The sequence below is a fragment of the Macrotis lagotis genome, chromosome 2 (genome assembly GCF_037893015.1).
Source record: "Macrotis lagotis isolate mMagLag1 chromosome 2, bilby.v1.9.chrom.fasta, whole genome shotgun sequence".
NCBI lineage: Eukaryota > Metazoa > Chordata > Mammalia > Peramelemorphia > Peramelidae > Macrotis > Macrotis lagotis.
In genome coordinates, this window is record NC_133659.1 from 127068285 (window position 1) to 127087645 (window position 19361).

The window sequence follows — 19361 nt, forward strand, 5'->3', positions numbered from 1 at the left end:
AGAGTTATTATATAGTCAAAGTCATGGAAAAGTAACAAGTTCCCTTTTATTTTACCCTTCATTCCCTCTTGTCAACTAAATAGGAATTATAGTTTCCTTTCAATATGGTAATTCAGTTTCAACTGTAAGTTGTGGTTTTGTTATTAAGTGGTAACCCTGGATTCATCAGGATAAGAAAAACCAAAAGGAAGTTTGCTTCCAAACAAGTTTTTCCTTAATTATAAACTCGATATTATAGTCAGAATAAAATACATTAAAGTCCTCTTGATACCATTTCTTACTCTTTAATGCTACAAACCTTTGGTTAATTTTTCAATGTGTTTCTGAAGTTCAATGTCCACATTAAAATGAACATATGTATCCTCCTTCCTTGAAGCCACAGGAGTATCTTGCACAGGTGTTAAATCTATGCCATTCAGATCTACAGAAAAAGAAAGTTTCTACCATGACCCATGAACATCTAAATTCAAAGAACAAATAAACCATAAAATTACTTATCCCTCTATTGTTAATACAACAGTTTCCCAAAAGCAAAAATTTTCTATCTGTCCTTAACAAACCCCTATCTTTTTTTTTTTCTTTTGACAGCACAAAGCACTGTGAATTCAAAGTGAAATCTAGGGACAAAAACCTATAGATCAAATTCCTTTATTTTGGCAAGCAATTTCTGTAATCAAATTGTACTTCCAATTTACTAAATATTTCTTAAAATGAGCCTTTAGATAGGCTATAGAATCACAATTATTAATCCAAAAAAGATTAAATGCTTAAGATGTGCATTTTATTTGCTGTAACCAAAGCTGACCTATAGAAACAAAGTGGTGCAACTAGTATAGATTGTAGTTTTTATCCTCCAGAGACAATTTTGAGCACTTAAGTGTTTTTGAGCACTAAAGTCTCTTACAATGTCCTGAAATAACATAATTCATTGCATTTGGTAATTTGAATCCATGAGAGTCTTAGGACCAAACAGAAGGAATGTTTCATGGCATAATCAAATGACAATGGCAGAGACTTGGAGATATTTTAACTCAATTTTATAAAAATTCTTAAAAACAAATATTTCTTAACATGACTCAAAATACAAAGCAGCCTTACAAGTGATTTTTAAAAAGCTACAAAGTGCTTCTAATAATTTATAAAATGTTTCTAATACAATATTTATTTGATGGCATCACTTGTTAGCTTAAAATACTATTTGTACTTCATTAAACAGTGTATCTCCTGTCATTCCTACTTAATGCCATTAATTAACTCTGTCCCTGTGATTGGACCAAAATTAGGAGACAGTCAAATATCCAACTTGTACTAATTATGCAATTCTTATTGGATAAGACATAGGGAAAAATAGCTTCATGGTTATTTTTAGTAATTAGTTGATGAAAATTGAAGTACTACGTAAAAGCACAACAAAAAAAAAACACACCTCCAATTCTAGATCTCTACTAAAGTCAAAAATGAAATAAAATTGTCTTAAAGAAAACTGGAAAGAAGAAAATTCCTAAAAATATTCATGTTTTATATCCATGGCAACATAGTTAAGGATAATAAATATTTTACTTTTTCAGTGTCCCACAGGATTACATCCAGGATATGGATGTTTGTGGGTGTATCCATGTTTTTCCATCTGTACTGGTGATTCATCAGACATCTAATTCTCAACTACCTCTACAGATCTCTCCCATGCAGTTCCTTTGGAAATGGAAGTGCCTATAGCCAGGAAAGTCAGGATAACAGTAAGAGTATTTGATTTTGCATCAAAAAGGGGTCAGATCCTTGAATGTGTAGTGAATTAACTCACTCCGTATAGGGAACAATGCTTGAAGAGGACTATGAGCAAAGCTAATGACCACTTTGGATGACAATACTAGAGTTAAAATAGACATATTTTAGGAAACCTCCCAAAGCAATGTTGTACATATATAAACAGGCAAGTGCTTTTGGCATATTCCTCTCAATTTCGGGGGTGGGGTGGGTGGGTGGGATGGAGGGAATGATCTATTCCCAGTTATCCTGTCTCACTCTGAGAGGACCAAAATGATTTTGTCACAGATACATAACAAAAAGACAATGGCTTGACCACAAGCACCAGTAGTATAAAATGCACCAGAGACAGAATGTAGAAATAGAGCTATTTACCCTTTACACTAACTGTAATATAGGGATCAATGCACTGCCCAGCATCTTTCAGACCAATTTTCTCAATTTTGATAGTGAGTAACGTCATTCCAGGTTCAGATGGCAACCTTGGTAATAAAGTACCTGGTAACAGAGAAACAGCAATAAACATTAACCCTACCAAGAATTTTAAAGTCGGTACTTAAATAAACTATTTCTAAAACCCTCATAACATGGCAAAATGATTTTCAGATAATTTAATATATGGGGAAAAGAAAGCTGTCATATATCTACAAATCCTATTTCAGCACCAAAAGCTCAGTATTGAACAAATATGAACAATTCAAAGTTAATCATTTAAAGAATTTAAATCCCATGTTGCCTCCAATTAAGGGCAATTTAGAAAACCTGATAGTTAATAGTTTATCAGGAGAAACCAGTAATAGTCATTTAAAATTTGGATGGAATTCAAATTTATGGAAATCTAGAGAAAGTGAATATGACAAAATATCTTAAAATTTTGTTGAGAAAAATCATTCCCCAAAACAAAGTGTAGTAATAGGAAATCAACTGTTTTAAAAAAAGAAACATCCCAATTCTGATTCCTCTCCAGGCTTGGTCCCACATTATTTGCTCTCCTATACAACAGAAAGAATTAGTGATAAGAACACAATGCAAATCTCTAAAAGTCAAGAAACTTATCCAAGCATGCAGTTAGTAAGCAAGCAGAGATAGAATCTGAATCTAGGTATTACAATATAAGCATTTTTCTCACTACTAGGCAGTTTCTTCCTCCATGGTTAAGCAAGGTACAAGTAATTTTTTTTCTGTTTTTCATTTCACTGAAGCACAAAACTAAGATGTATACATGACTAAAATTATGTTTCTTCAATTATTAACAGTTTTTGGAAAACAAGTAAGATTAACATTTGAAGAAGCAAAAGCACCAGTTACAGGTGAAAAGGGTAACGTCTTCAACAGTTTTAAAGTAATGTATTATGACAATACAAGAAAAGTTTTAAAAGCTACAGATTGGGGGCAGCTATGAGGCACAGTGGACAGCCTTGGAGTCAGGAGGACCTGAGTTCAAATTTGGCCTCAGACACTTAATTATCTAGCTGTGTGACCTTGGGTAAGTCACTTAACCCCACTGCCTTAAAAAAATAATAATAGTTACAGATGGAGGATAAATGGATTACTATTTGGATATAAGGGATAACATAAGAACATATAATGTGACCATGCATGACATTCTTAAGACATGTTAGAATGAATTACTAACTCCTACGGTTTTCACTATTTAACTTAACTGTTCTACTCTGTCTTTACAGATAACCCCTCTTCTAAATTAAATTATTTATATAAAATGACTCCACACCTTAAAGAACTACATAAATGTCAGCCATCATAAGTTCTTTGAAACTAGATAATGACTTGTCAAATACTCCATGGAAGATTTATGGCAGGATAAGGACAAGAATCACAAAATTTGACCCAAAGAAGTAAAAGTCAAACAAACAGTATTTTACCCGCTAGTACATAATCTCTTTTACCTACCTTCTCCTAGTTTCTTATAATTCAGCAGCTTAGCACTACCCAATTCCCCAGGCTGTGTCACTGCCCTTCAATTGTAGATTCTCTACAATGTTACTTTAATGCAATTAATTTGATTTGTCTTAATCTGTGTGTGTTTGCACATACACACAGAATGAGAGAACACTAAACTTCATTGCAAATGCCAAAGACCATTTCTATTTAACCATTCCATTATATTATATATAAAAAATTTCACTAATCAACCAGCACAAGTCCATTATTATACAACGCCAGAAAATGGGATATAACTGCAATAAAAATGAAAAAGAACCCCCCCCTTCATAAGCATGTTTTAATGGGGATAAAAATAAATATGAAAGTGCGTAAAAAATAAACATATAAAGAAATTAAGCTAAAGAATGAGCAGTTGGGAGATCAAGAATGGCTTTGTGTAGTAAGCTGCACCCTCAAGAAAGGAGGTGAAGCGAAGAAGAAATACATTTCAGACATGGAGTACAGCTAGTACAAAACAGTAGGGTCACACTTGGACATATCTTAACTGATGCTTTTTCAGACAACTAAGGAAGGAGAAAAAAAGAAAATAAACATTAAAGTTTCTACTATGTGCCAGACATTAAGCATTTTCCTCCAAACAACTTTGGGAAAAGGGTGCTATTATCACCTGCATTTGATAGTTGAGGAAACTGAGGCAGAGAGAATTTAAGTGACTTACCTGTAGTCAAACAGCTAATAAGTTTTTGGGATCAAATTTTAATTTGGGTATTCCAAGCTTTTCAGGCCCAGCGCCCTATCTGCAGCACCACCCAGCTGTCCTTGAAACCAATCTATCTGTATTCAACTGTTTATTAATATTTACTGGATCAAAACTGCTTACTAACCTCTCTAATATCAAACAACTACAAAATAAAACTTCAATTTACATAAACTTAAGAATGTAGGCAATCAACTGTGAAATTTTCCAAACAACAAATTTCTTAAAACCATTCAAGATTGCCAACTTAGAATATAGTCTGAACATTTCAGAATACTCAAAACCTTTCAAACAGTACTGCCTTTTAAAATAATCTTTAGAAATATAAATCAGTTCAAAAACACTGTAATTTTAATGAAAATTTAGTCAGAACAATAAGAACTATTCTGTCACTAAATTTGCAGATATAGTCCACATGTTTTTGGCAAAGGGTTTTTAGCATGATAAAAAAGAAATTTCCTTTGCTTTGAAGATTTTTAAAAGTTAGTGTTATCCATTGTGTGATGTTCAAAAATGATAGATCTTAGCTAATCTCAGCAATAAAGCAATCAAAGACAGGAAATCTAAAAGATTTGTGATGGAAAATGCCATCCATATCTACAGAACTACTATTTTTACTTTTTTAAAATGTTTTCTTTTTTCTTTCTTTTGATTTTTCCCATTCCTGATTTTTCTTTCACAGTATGTCTACTATGGAAATTTGTGTAACATGATTATCTTAGAGAAGAGGAGAAGGATGAGAGGGAGAAAATTTTACAAAAATGAATGTTTGAAAACTTTAAGGGGGAAGCTAGGTGGCGCAGTGGATAGAACACTGGCCCTGAAGTCAGGAGGACCTAAGTTCAAACCCAACCTCAGACACTTAATTGCCTAGCTGTGTGACCTTGGGCAAGTCACTCTTGAACCACTGCCTTAAATTAAAAAAAAAACTATCTACATAAAATTGAAAAATAAATTGATTTTAAAAAAAGATTCAAGTAAAAAAAGTGTTATTTTTATATTTTTCAGAGTAAATACAATTTTTATAAGTGATTGTGAAAAGGCAATCGCAAGCCACAAAGGCAGCTCATTTGGTCCTAATATTTACTCTATCTTCTGATTACATATATTTTTCTATTTTTCATACCAAGTAAAAACAACAATTAGAAAATTTTTTCTTCTCATATTTTTAGAACTTTTACTGATGTCTTCAGTTTTTTTTAGTGATTTTATCCCAATAAACAAAATTCTCTTTTGTAACAGAGAGATCAGATCAGCAAAATTCACTCTCTTGGCAGTCAACATCTGTAACATTGCAAACCTGCAGTTATTTGTGCTACAGAGAAGAGAGAGACTATACTTAAATAGTGCAACACATTATAGAAAAAACCTCCAACATTATTATTTAATGTCTCAGAGAAGCATGAGTTCATACATAGTAAGAAAACAGGAAACATCTCAAACTGAGCATCTTGGAGCCAAAACATGAATTCAAATCACTTGCCTGTCTCATTGCTGTCATATGCTCCAGGTTTCTGGGTTGCTAAGTATCTGGAGCAGGGTTAACTATCAAATTAAGTTGACATTCCTAAAACTTGAAACCATATTAATTACAGCATGTGGTTTGAGGAGGAAATAGACATTCCAGGCCAGCAAGAGAAGCTGCCTACCTCACCTCACTCCTTTTGTAAAAGCAAGGTTGTCTGCACATTTTTCGTTATAAGACATTAGAAATAATTTAACAAATAAATCTAGGCATATTGCATCAATATGAAACGTAATTATATTAATAAAGTTGTACTGCCTTAAAAATACTGTACTATCATATTGTTCTAAACCTAAATAGATATATGAATTGCACAAATTGAGAGAAAAACAGGGTGTGGTGAGATGGTTGGGGGCCAGGAGGGAATAGGCAAAGAAACTCCCCAGCCTGCCAAGGAAGATAAAAAGGCCTGGCTAGCTGCAGAAAAGGAAGAGAAACATGGACCTCCCTGACCTAAGCATATGAAAAAATTCTCTGTACTTATTCCCTTTCTCACAAGACATGAGAGTCATCCAAGGGCCATTTTGCCTGAACCTAGAGTCAATTTGCTATTGTTATTTCCCGAATTCTAATTACTTAAAAATATCCTAGGTAAATAATATATGGAAAGCACTTTGTAAAAAAAAAAAATTGAGGCACTATAAAATTGTGAGCATAATAGCTATTTTCAGAGATTTATATAGGACAGCAATTACTTTACTGTGAGAACCTAGAACTTGATCATAGATAAAAACAAATGTATCATTTTTTAAATTGATGACTCCTACCTGGAACTCTAGCAGGGAAGGAGTCTGGAGACCCTGCTCCAGCACCACCCTCTTCATCATCATCCTCAAATTCCAAATTCTCTTCTTCACCAGGTGCTAAAATTCTTCTAAATAAAAAAAGGAATTAATGAGCTATACAAACAATATGCTTCCAAGTCACTAATTTCCTAATAGCCCATAGAAATATAGGCACAACATTGGAATTGAAATGGTGGTAGGTTTTTGGTTGTTTTAATTTTTTACCTTAAAGGGATAGGCTGAACATCAAAGGGAAATTCCTTATTATAAGTAAGAATATTCTTCAGGACTGTAAAAAGAAGAAAAAAAAGAAACCTTTCATGAAATTAGAATCAATTAATAAAATATACCTTACAGTGAATTTTCTTTCTTCCTTTATTTTTGCAAGGCAGTGGGGTTAAGTGGCTTGCCCAAGGCCACACAGCTAGGTAATTTTTAAGTGTCTGAGACCAGATTTGAACCCAGGTACTCCTGACTCCAGGGCCGGTGCTCTATCCACTGCAACACCTAGCTACCCCTTACAGTGAATTTTCCAAACTTAATTTATATTGAATCTTACCCTTAATCCCTGTGCCATTATCATATAATAGCAAATGAAAGGCTAAACAAGGAATAAATTTCCAGTATTTTCCAAATGCCATCGACCCCTGAATTTTACCAGAATTCCTCAGAAATTAAGCCCCAAAGATTCAAAAACCTTTTAGAAAACTACCATCCTCATCACAGTCAAATTGAGACTGACATCAAAAATTGACCAAAGTAGAAACAAGGTAAAAATAGTTTTGGCACTGTGCCCTTAAAAGTCTATGACTCTTATGTCTTGCTTTACATCGATGAGGTGACAAGCAACACTGGTTTCGATTTTAGTAAGCCTGAGTTTGGTTCTCTATTATAAACCATGTGAGCCTAGTTAAGTTACCTCTTTTTGGTACCTGTTTCCTTATTTGTAAAATGAAAGGCTGAATCAGCTGTAGTCTAAGGTCCCTTCTAACTCAAATAAAATGTTACAAATCCCTTCTTTTTGGTAAAGTTTTTTTTTAGGTTTTTGTAAGGCAAATGGGGTTAAGTGACTTGCCCAAGGCCACACAGCTAGGTAATATTAAGTGTCTGAGACCGGATTTGAACCCATGTACTCCTGACTCCAAGGCCGGTGCTTTATCCACTACGCCATCTAGCTGCCCCTTTGGTAAAGTTCTTTGAAGGGTAAATCCTTTTAATTTTAAGAGCTATAATATTTTCTTATTGCTTGTGGTTACACAGCTAGTAAGTGTCAAGTGTCTGAGGCTGGATTTGACCTTGGGTTCTGGAATTTGACTCCAGCATCAGTGCTTTGCTGTCCAATATTAATTACATAACTGCTTGTATTCATCTATCTAAATCTCCAGTTTGCTATTCTGCTATAATATTGTGCAGCCCCTTTCCCTATACATGTAAATGCTTTTTTCATAAATTTCAAATGTCCTTGATGTCTTTTCATCAGAATTAAATATAGGAGGGTAGAGTTTGTCCATTTTTGTTTTTCAAAACTTGTTGAACAGTCCCAGGGAAAACCAAAGTCTTCTATAACTTTATAGTTGATTTTGGGGTTTTCAACTTTGTGGTTACCCCAAGGTTTTTTTTTTTTGGCAGGTTTTTTTTTCAAGGCAATGGGGTTAAGTGGCTTGCCCAAGGCCACACGGCTAGGTAATTATTAAGTGTCTGAGGCTGGATTTGAACTCAGGTACTCCTGACTCCAGGGCCAGTGCTTTATCCACTGTGCCACCTAGCCACCCCAGTTACCCCAAGTTTTAAGCCAAACTAGGTAGACTGTTAAAAGTCTGAAAAGAGAAAATAACTGGTGCTATTAAGAATTAAGTCTTATTTTAAAAAATTAATCATGAACATTTAACAGAAATCTAGGTATGGAAGTATTTTCAATAATTCCTTCAGTTTTTAGGGTACAAGGGAAAAGAAAAGTCCCAAGACTTGGGATTGGTGCATCTGAATCATGTCTATTTCCTGAATGATCCAATCTTTATTAAGTAAATTCCTGTTTTAAATGAATACCACAAATAAAAATCCAGTTACATTTAATAAAACATTTCCATTTTCTTGCTAAGAGCTTGTAATAAATAATAATTTGGTTACAGTAAGTTATCTGAAAGATAAATTACGTATGACAAATATGTTCATAAAACCCATTCCTTTTAGCAATCTAAGATTTAAAGATTATATTTTCTCTTAGATAAGGCATCTGTATGGCTTATTTAAGTATTGTATGAGAATACTGTACAATATTAAATATCTTAATAAAATCTGAAATTCTTCTTAATATTAATTTCAACATTTTTTAAGTACTAAAGACCCAAACTGGTATTTGAATTTTTTAAAGCTTAGTTCAAGTTGGAGATAAAATGAAATTCTGTGCTGCTGTACAGAAATTTTAGTTTTTACCTTTTACACAACTCATTCCCCATAGAATGTGAGCAACAATGAACATTTTAACCCAAACATAATTTATAAAATAGTGCTTCAACACTTTGGAAAACTACACCAAACATTAAGACTCTCTTGAATTAAAATATTGTTACTACTCAGAACGTAGCAGTATCTGGGAAGCAAAGTTGTGTATTGGAAAGAGCACTGGTTCTAAAATCAGAAGACCTGGTTACTACATGTGTTCCCTTGGACAAGTTACTTATCTTTATTGAGCTTCAGGTATTTTATCTCCAAAATGGGGGGGGGGGGTAGACTAGGTGGTCTTTTGAAGTCCCCTCAAGGTTTAGATCTGTGAAACTAGCTACTTTCTCAAATATCACTTGGAATAAGCAAAGTATCTCAGTTTTTCAAAATGGCTTCCCATAATCAATATCATTTATTTATAAAAAGTACACAAGATTTACTTCTAAAAAAATAAAATTTCAAGAACTCTAAATTAACTCTTCACTGTAATTTAGTATTTTGTTTTCATTTTAAGATAGAGAATTCTCACACCCCTTCACATTGATTAAATAGGGAGTCTCCTCTAATACTGATAGCTTGTGAAACATTTAGACACTGGGAAAACCACAGAGGGTTATCATAATATAGATTGCATTCTGAGAAACATGAAGCATAATTATTATTTGGGGACTAGCTAGTTTTAAAAATTTATCTGACTTCAGAACTCAGAAAAGCAGAGAGAGAAAGCATCTAAACTTAATCTACTAATAAAAAATTAAGCACTCACAGCATGCTATCACAGAACATATACCCTGATCTCTTGAAGCTTACATCCTAAAAAAAGACAGACAAACACACAAATATAAATAAATATTGCTTGTTTTGTTGGAAAGGACCATATGGTTGATTTAAGTTTTATGACAAGGCAAGATGGGTTTTCCATCTTTTCTGAATAGCTATGAGTAAAAATTCCCAAAAGTCTGCTGTTTTTTAAAAATAGGAAACAATAAGTAGGAGTTAGACTAGATAAACTTTTTTAAAACATTACAATCATAATAATGGAGGTAGATTAGATAACAAATCTTTTAGAAGTAATACAAGAAAATCAAATTATTGTTTTCATATCCCAGATGCCTTAAGTATTAAAGAACAAGAAATTTTAGGTAAGACAATAATACATCTTTCAAAAAGAATATGTCGAAAAGCTTTTAAGTTTATATTGCTCACTGACTTTCTAGTTCTAAATGCCTAGATGCCTAATTGTTTGGCTCTTGTGAACTTCATTCTACAAAAAATTACTGCAAGGTAGTAAAAGTACCAATAAGCAGAGAATGCAAGACTGATATAAAAATTAAAATTTTTTAACTATTAGCTAATTTTAACAACTCCCAAACCACATTCTATTATGTGCAGGAGGGACCAGAGAATGCAACTTCATATACCTGTTTAAGGTCCATTAACAAAGAGATAGATGCAGAAATCAAATTAATTATATAAAATTCAAAGAATGATAATCTGTATGTCATTAGGTCACTTAAGCTACATAACATGATCCTCTCCTCCCACAAAACAAATTACAAGACTAGCAACAATGGAGTATGCTAAAGCATGAGGATAAAGATCTAAAATCTGGGCATTAAATGTGATTGAAAAAACATTTATCCAAAGGCTGAGTTCAAATGATCAATAATGGGAAAGTTTTAGGGGGAACTTGGAAAAAAAAAAAACCTCAGGAAAAAGAAAGAAAAGGAAAAATGATAACTGGAAGGACTAGGGAAAACTGATAGTTTGTATGTAGAAAACCCATGCTTCTCTATGGCAAAAATTAAGATGACTAATTTAGTAGATAATAAAATATAACTATAAAGAGAATTAAAATAATTTCAGATTTACATCTCTCTATAGGCAAAAGTTAAGACTTTTAAAAAAGGACATAGATGATAACTGGTCAATGATAATAGAGAAAACTAATAGTTTCTATTTAGGATGTTCCAATTTTTCTGTCTTGAAAACAATAATGTGACATCAATATCACATATTCTAATGTATTGTAGGAAAACGAGGTGGCACAGAATTAGAGTTATCTTGGAAATCAGGAAGAACTGAATTCAAATCCTGCCTTAGATGCCTGCTATCTCTGTGACCCTGGAAAAATAACTTAACCACTGTCAGTCTCAGTTTCCTCATTTGCAAAATGAAGGTAACAGTAGGAATGATTTCACAGGTTGCTGTGATAATAACAGAAGCGTCACATAAAAGGACTTTACAAACCCTTAAAATGATATATAAATGAGAGCGATTATTATCTGCAGACATAATCAGATATGACTTCCCACTGAAATAAAATTCCAGTATTTATGGTATGGACAAAAATATTTTTTGCTTATACTATAATACTAAATCTTTCTCCAATGTACTTTTTCACTCCCTTCCCTTTCATTGTCATCTGACTGGTTTTAAAATTATTTTTCAATTTATAAGAAAACATTTCATTTTAACTTCAGACATACGTTAATATGGGAAATTTAGAATCAAAATAAGTGAGAAGCTTAGCTTTATGTGATAGATGTTCTTAATCTTAAGAGAGATCTAGGATTATATGTGCTATTTTAAAATATTAAACCATATTGATTAAAAATCAATTATATAAAATAATCTATAACCATAATATTTTATTTTTATATTTCCTCAGAAGGAAAATGTTCTGAAGAGAAAAAACAGAAAAAACTCTAGGAAAAACACCAAAATCATAGCAAATCTGCTACATGCCTTCATCAGTTTGGCACCCACCTATAACAATCAATAGCCAATACAATTCTCAAACTGCTAAGTGAAAGATTCCTCTTTTTACTTGATTTACTTGAATCTGTCATTTAACTCCTACTGCTACCACCAAAAATAATACAGAAGTTATACTATGAATGTGAAACTAATCTGCAAAGACCCAACAGTATATACTTTGTTCTTATGTGGTGAATTATGTGTTATGCCTCTAAGGTATATAAGTGAGAAACACAAAACTCACAGTGGAATGGTGGAAAGACCAGGAGAATTGAGTTCTAATTGGGGGTCAGAAAAAGATGAAGAAGTACTTGTTTTGGAGTCAGAAAGTCTATATTTGAATATCTCTGCAATGTGCTACCTATGTACATGACCTTGGGCAGATTACTGAACCTTTCTGGGCCCCCAATTTACTTATATGTACAACTGGACTGGGTAACTTCTAAGGTCCCTTTCTAGCTCTAAATCTGATTTCTTGCAGCTCTAAAATTAGGATTTTATAGATATTTGTAATTTTGAATTAACAGATGGAGGATGGAAATTGGCTATTAATCTGTCAAGAAATGATATTTTATCTTAATGAAAAGAAAAAAGTTTGACTTATTTTTAGTCTTCTTGTGGTTATACTTATGTTGACATACATTTATCCTAATAAATATTTGTTTCAACCAACTTGATTATTTGGTAGCAACCTTAATGATAAAAATTTCTGAAGCAAATCTTTTCTTCCAAAGGAGAACATATTTCAGAAGATAAAACAGGGGTTAGAGTTAGACATTAAGCATTTACATTGCCTAAAAATTGACATCAAATCAAAATATCATAAAATTAGCAAAAGACTGAAATTGCTAATGGTGAAATATCTTCCTGTATCCAGACACTAGAGAGGTGGTAGACTACAGTGTAAAAAGAGACATATTTGTCTTGATTTGTTTTACTTCACTACTCCTTTGTTGTAAGGGAAGGTCTGGAAGGGGGAGTTAGTGCTGACAGATTTTTTTTTTAAATAGAACTTCATTAAATTATTATTTTAAATAACAACACACATTTCTACATACAATGACATATTTTCCAGATGACCCTATAGTAAATATAGGGTAGCTATATCCTTACAAAAATGATTTCAATTTACATAGATGTTGTATTAGAAAACAGCGTATCTTCAAATACTCTCTAATTCTCATAAAGGAGGTCTTTGATGAATATATTTTTATCAAAATTTTTACACATATGGGAGACTAGGCATGTAATTCAACAGTTGTCGATAATTTCTTGGACTTTTTGGGGGGGATTTGTTGGGGGGAGGGGAAAGAATTCATATTTTCTTCCATGTCTGGTATCTTCCCCTCCTTCCAATACTTGTGAACCAGATAGAAAGGTATAGTAAGGTGAAATTCAAAGGGATAACTTATAAATATGCAGTATATTAATTATAAAAGTATACAAGATCGAGCTTATTTGTATTTTCACAGAATATAAAATTATCTAAGCCACTTAATATTTATTATCTGATAATATTTAAAGCTATGTAATAAAACTGTATGATTCAACTTACTTGGTTCTAGCTTTTTCAGGTCCTCCAGTTTAAATTCATCTTGAGACTGTGTGGACTAAATAAAAAAATATATATATTATAATTTATTACAAACATAATTTTTAATCTCTGTTCTCCAATCAATAAGAAAAAGCATTGTTTCCAATAGGAACTACTCACATATAAGCTAAAAGCAATCAATTTCTTGTTACCAAGATTAATAAAAGTGAGTCAATGTCACCTCTGTTTTCCTAAAAGTACTTAAAGGTAAGGGAAGTGAGAGGAAAAAAGTCTTCTACTTTCTCTTCTTTTAGAAACATTAAATCTCTCTGCTAGCCCGAATGGATATATTTCTGTTAAAAAAGTTTCTTTGAAAGAATAGAATCCTTCTTTGAAAGAATACAGTCTGCTAAATGTATCAGAAACATTTAACAGAATAACAGCTATGTTTTTGTTGGAAGAAAGAGTAAATTTATTTACTTGTAAAGCTGCACTTCGTAATTCCAAGCATGTTGCAATTTTACCAATGGTTTTCTGTAACAAAAAAAGAAATGATATTAATAATTACATATTCCCACATAATGCTGCTCTAGTCAAAATTGTTGTTAACATATTAAAGCAAATTCTGCTGTAATCACTGGGTAATGGTGTGTTTGTAATATTTTTCCTGTGGAACTAATCATTTAAACCATATTTTTTCCAGAACCAACTAATTATTTTAGGTAGGGAATGCTTGAACTATGGGATAACTCTCAATATTCAATATGTAAAATCTAATTTGTATTTACAAGAAAAGGGAAATTCCTTTAAAATCATGAAGTAAATTTCTCAACTCCCCCAAAGTTGCACTCAAATGCTTTTGCTATTAAAAATAGCTCTTTGGGGTGGCTAGGTGGTGCAGTGGATAAAGCACTGGCCCTGGAGTCAGGAGTACCTGGGTTCAAATCTGATCTCAGACACTTAATTACCCAACTGTGTGGCCTTGGGCAAGCCACTTAACCCCATTTGCCTTGCAAAAAAACTAAATAAAATAAAATAAAATAAAAATTAAAAAAAAGCTCCTCAATCATGTTCTCCAATTTTTTCACAGTCATGCTAAATAAACCATGAAAACTAAATGTATGTGTATAGTATCATTTACAGATAGTCCTAGATTAAGGTTGCAGATTTTTAGTGTTGCAAAATAATAGTAAGAAGTTTCTCTAAGTGATTAATTAGCATTCCTTTTACACAAACTAAATTTTTACTTTTCATCATCTTACTTCCACAGGACTTTATTTTTGTGTTTTTTAGAGCTGTAATGACCCATATTGAAGAGGTCATGGATCCACTGAAATATCTATAAGCGCTATCAATGACCAAAGTGTTATCTAATACCATTTTAACCACCACCACTAAAGACACTGAGAAACTCACAAAGATGAAGACTGAAAAATAAGAGATTTTTTTTTTATTTCCTTGCCTTTCAGCCTCCCTTGATTCCAGGTCCTCTCTCCATCAACTCCATGCCCAAGAGCTGATGTTTTCAATACTCAATCCATACAGTAGCACTTTCATGGACTATCAACCAATTTATTTTTCATAGTTCTCAACTACACATATCTGGCTGGTCCTTTATTCTACCAAATATACATATACAGCCTCAATCTCTTCCCTGAAAAGCAGTCACTCACTTCCAACTAAATGCTATACATATACACATACATGTATACATGTATGTGTATATGTATATATACGTGTGTGTAGCTGACTCTGGAATTTTCCTTCTCCTTCATCCCCATATAAATCATATAATCTATCCCTCTTTGTTTTCATACAGCTATCTCTCACCACCCAATAGATGTGTTATTCTACTAAATCACAAGCTTTTATTTAATAGTCAACAAACAGTAAATACAGTGAGACCTTGAACATATTTTAGTCAGGTTTCTGATGTTAAAGAAGCATTCATTTGTGGTCCTTTCTTGTAAGGAACTTTCTTATTTCTAATTTTCATCAAGGTATAGTATTTGATGAGTACAGTTAAGCTCTTTCATACTTTGAAGGTTAGGAACACAGTATCTTGCAATCTGGAAAATCTGTGTAAAATTTTTTGGCCCTCCCTTCATATCAGAGAAAAAGTCTGAATTATGGTATCAAGAGATAAAATATGTTGCTATTATATAATACTATACATATTTTTGATGCATTTCTGAGTTTCTAAATTTTTCTGCATCATCTGCTTGGCCTTCCCAAAAATTCCCATTTAATTTCTGTCAACCTACAATATACTGAAATCACCCAGTGGAAGGGATAACTATATATTTTTCTCATAAAACTTTTATATGAATGGAGGTATAGGTATGTACATCAGAAGTTGATAATTTCTTGGACTTTTTTAGGGGGAGGAGGGAAAATTAATATTTTTTTCCCATGTCTTTGGTATCTTCCCCTCCTTCCAATACCTTGTGAACCAGTTTTTCATCTTCCTCCAAATTATTACCTCTAAGTTGAATCTCCTGTGTATATAGGTGTTTTAGTCAGTTGCTTCTGTCTTTTTTTTGTTTCATGCCATTTTTATCTCCTCCATGAGCACAACTGGAAGTGATATTGGAGTCTCAGTGGTGTGGGGTTCCCCTTTCCTAACAGTATGGTTTGTTACAGAAATCTTTTTTGTTGTTGTTGTTGTTTTTTAGGGGGTTTTTTTTGCAAGGCAAATGGGGTTAAATGGCTTGCCCAAGGCCACACAGCTAGGTCTGAGGCTGGATTTGAACTCAGGTACTCCTGACTCCAGAGCCAGTGCTCTATCCACTGTGCCACTTAGCCGCCCCTACAGAAATCTTTACAGATGTTTCTTTTTCTACTATGTGCTCTTCCAACTTCATCCTATATACACCATTTGGATAACTGTCATTAGTAAAGCTTCTTGCCAGATTTAATGCTTGTTATACCTTCCACTTGCTTTTTTCTAATGAGATATCAGTCATAAATATCTACCATCCTTCTCAAGTTTTTACAAACAAGTTTATTTTCTAAACTGATACTGTCTTGGCTGTCACATCTCTTCTACACCATCTGGCAAACAATCATTTGCCAAGATGTTTTTAAACATTTTCATCTCATTATGTAAATTTATATGGTTAATTTTTTTCTTCTGTTAAAAAATTTTAGGCAACATAGAGCAGAGGGTGCCGGAGACATTTCTGGTTAAGGGGAATGTTTTCTTCTTTGTTCCTGAGACTAAATTGTACCTAAAAACTGCAACCCCGCCCTCCCAGCAACCCCAACCTAGGAAAGAGGGCTCAATTGCATTTAAGAAATGGCAAAGCATTCTCCTCTAACCTCACCCTCCATCCAACTTTTTTTTCTGAAACAAAAGGCTCACTTTTTGGTTTTTTGTTTGACAATTTATTTATTAAATTTCCCTTTTTATTATGAACTTGAAAACATCAACACGAGTATTTCCTTACACACACACACACACACACACACACACACACACACACACACAATGTAAAAAAATCAAACATAGAGCTTAAAGACTAAACACCAGGGGCATAAGACTGCCCGGTATGGTTCCCTTCAAAACTTCCTTCTACATTCTTTAATAATTAATTTATACTTTTTTTGTATCACTCCCACACAAACCTTCCCATAACATCAACAAAATAAATCAATCTATCTATCTATCTATCTATCTATCTATCTATCTATCTATCTATCTATCTATCTATCCATCCATCCATCCATCCATCCATCCATCCGTCCATCCATCCATATATTGGCTGCATCTGAAAATGGGTTTCATTCTGTATCTCTCTCTAGTCTATTATCTTTCTGTTGAAAAGGCAGAAAGCATGTTTGATTCATCATCATTGTTTTGGAGTTCTGATGGGTCATAGCATTCCTTTAGAGTTAAGTCTTCTATAAGTGTTCTGGTTCTGCTCTCTTCATTCTGTTTCAGGGCATAAAAATCCTTCCAGGTTTCCTCTAAACCTATTCCTTTAATTATTTGTTACAATACAATATAATTAGGTTAATATAACACAATATAGGGGGGGCAGAGCCAAGATGGCAACAAGAGTGGATCCTGTCTTAGGCGCTCTCTCATAAATCTTTGAAACTAAGGACTCTAACTAAATTTTCGAAAGACAGAACCCACAAAGGGACCCAGGGAGGTAGTTCTCCTACTCAAGGTAACCTGGAAAAGAACAGAAAGGCTCTGCTCCCCGGGGTCGGAGGGGCTGCCTGCCAGAGCCAAAGAACTTCCGCCTCCTGGAGGTAGCCCCAGGGCGCTGGGAGCCGCAGCTCACAGCAGCGGGGGAGTCTCCTGAGCTGCACCCTGGTATGGCAGGTAGAGCCAGTAAGCAGGAGCCCCCAGGGCATGAGCCCATTGACCCTAAGGAGGGGAGTGAAGAGAGAGAGAGACTGCAGAGCTCTGTCCTCTGCCCCTGGAACAGGACTCTGGGGCTCTGACCACATTCAGATCCTGATCGCAGTCTAGGCCCCGCCACAGAACAGCAGGGTCCCCACACCTCAGCCCCGTGGCAGAGGGGGGTGCATATGGTCATTCACAGACCAGACCAATCACTGAGACCCTTGTGGGAGTGTCCCAGAAGCTCAGGAAGCACCCTCAAAACAGGCTTAGGCTGGGAAAAATGAGCAAGCAGAGAAACAAGAGGAACACCATTGAGAAATATTTTGCAAATGAGCCCAAGAAGGATCAAAATACTCAGTCTGAAGATGAGGAAGCACAAGCTCCTGCATCTAAAGACTCCAAGAAAAAACAGAAATTGGGCTCAGGCTATGACAGCTCAAAAAATATTTTGAAAATCAAATGAGGGAGTTAGAACTGATATGGAAAACAGATTTAGGAAAGATAATTTAAAAATTATTGAATACCTGTAAGTCATGATCAGGAAAAGAGCCTTGACATCATTTTCAAAGAATTACTACAGGAAAATTGCCCTGATATTCTAGAAGCAGAGGGCAAAATAGAAATGGAGAGAATCCACTGATCCCCCTGAGAAAGAGATCCCAAAAAACCAACCCCTAGGAATATTATAGCCAAGTTCCAGAACTCCCAAATCAAAGAGAAAATATTACAAGCACCCAGAAGGATACAGTTCAAATATCGTGGAGCTGCAGTCAGGATCACACAGGACTTAGCAGCAGCTACACTGGAAGCTCGTAGGGCTTGGAATATAATATACCAGAAGGCAAAAGAGCTTGGAATGCAACCGAGAATCAACTACCCAGCAAAAAATGAATGTCCTCTTCCAGGGGAAAAAAATGGACTTTCGATGAACCAGGAGAATTTCAAATGTTCCTGTTGGAATGGCCAGAGCTGAACAGAAGGTTTGATCTTCAGATACAGGACTCAGGTGAAGCATAGAGATTGGAGAAGGGGAAAATATGAGGAACTTAATGAGGATGAACTGCATGTATTTCTGCATAGAAAAAAATGACACTGATAATACTCATATAAAATGACACTGATAATACTCATATAAACCTCAGTTAATACAGCAGGTAGAAGGAACTTTTATAGTTGAAGCACAGGAGAAAGCTAAATTTGAAGATAAAATATGGTGTAAAAATGGAGTCAATAGAAAACAGGGAAATGTAAAGGGAGAAAGAAAAAGGAGAGGGGGAATAGGCCAAGATATTTCAGATAATAAGATTTTTCTTTATTACAATGAGCTATTGCAATGATATGGAAGGGGGAAGGCAAGGGAGAATGAGGGAACCTTTGCTCTCATCAGAGGTGGCTAGGAGAGGAAACTGCAAATATACTCACTGGGGTATAGACATCTGGAGTAAGGAGGGGGGAGCAGGGGGAAGGGGAGGGGATGTGAATAAAGGAGGAGAGGATGGACCATGGGGGGAGAGTGGTCAGATATAACACAT

The 19361-nt window shown here is 34.2% G+C and overlaps 1 protein-coding gene across 2 annotated transcripts in view; it reads right to left on the bottom strand.

The window, feature by feature from the left end:
* AIDA (axin interactor, dorsalization associated) overlaps nucleotides 1-19361 on the bottom strand; it is a 52808-nt gene that overhangs the window by 5123 nt on the left and 28324 nt on the right. For both annotated transcript variants that reach the window (XR_012475730.1, XM_074222735.1), the window contains exons 3-8: nucleotides 13953-14006; nucleotides 13494-13548; nucleotides 6962-7025; nucleotides 6719-6825; nucleotides 2140-2262; nucleotides 299-421 (exon numbers count right to left, since the gene is read on the bottom strand). Coding sequence is in view for 1 of the 2 variants with exons in the window: in XM_074222735.1 (XP_074078836.1) it covers nucleotides 299-421; nucleotides 2140-2262; nucleotides 6719-6825; nucleotides 6962-7025; nucleotides 13494-13548; nucleotides 13953-14006 (526 nt within the window). In the remaining variant the exon portion in view is untranslated. The remainder of the gene's footprint in view (nucleotides 1-298; nucleotides 422-2139; nucleotides 2263-6718; nucleotides 6826-6961; nucleotides 7026-13493; nucleotides 13549-13952; nucleotides 14007-19361) is intronic.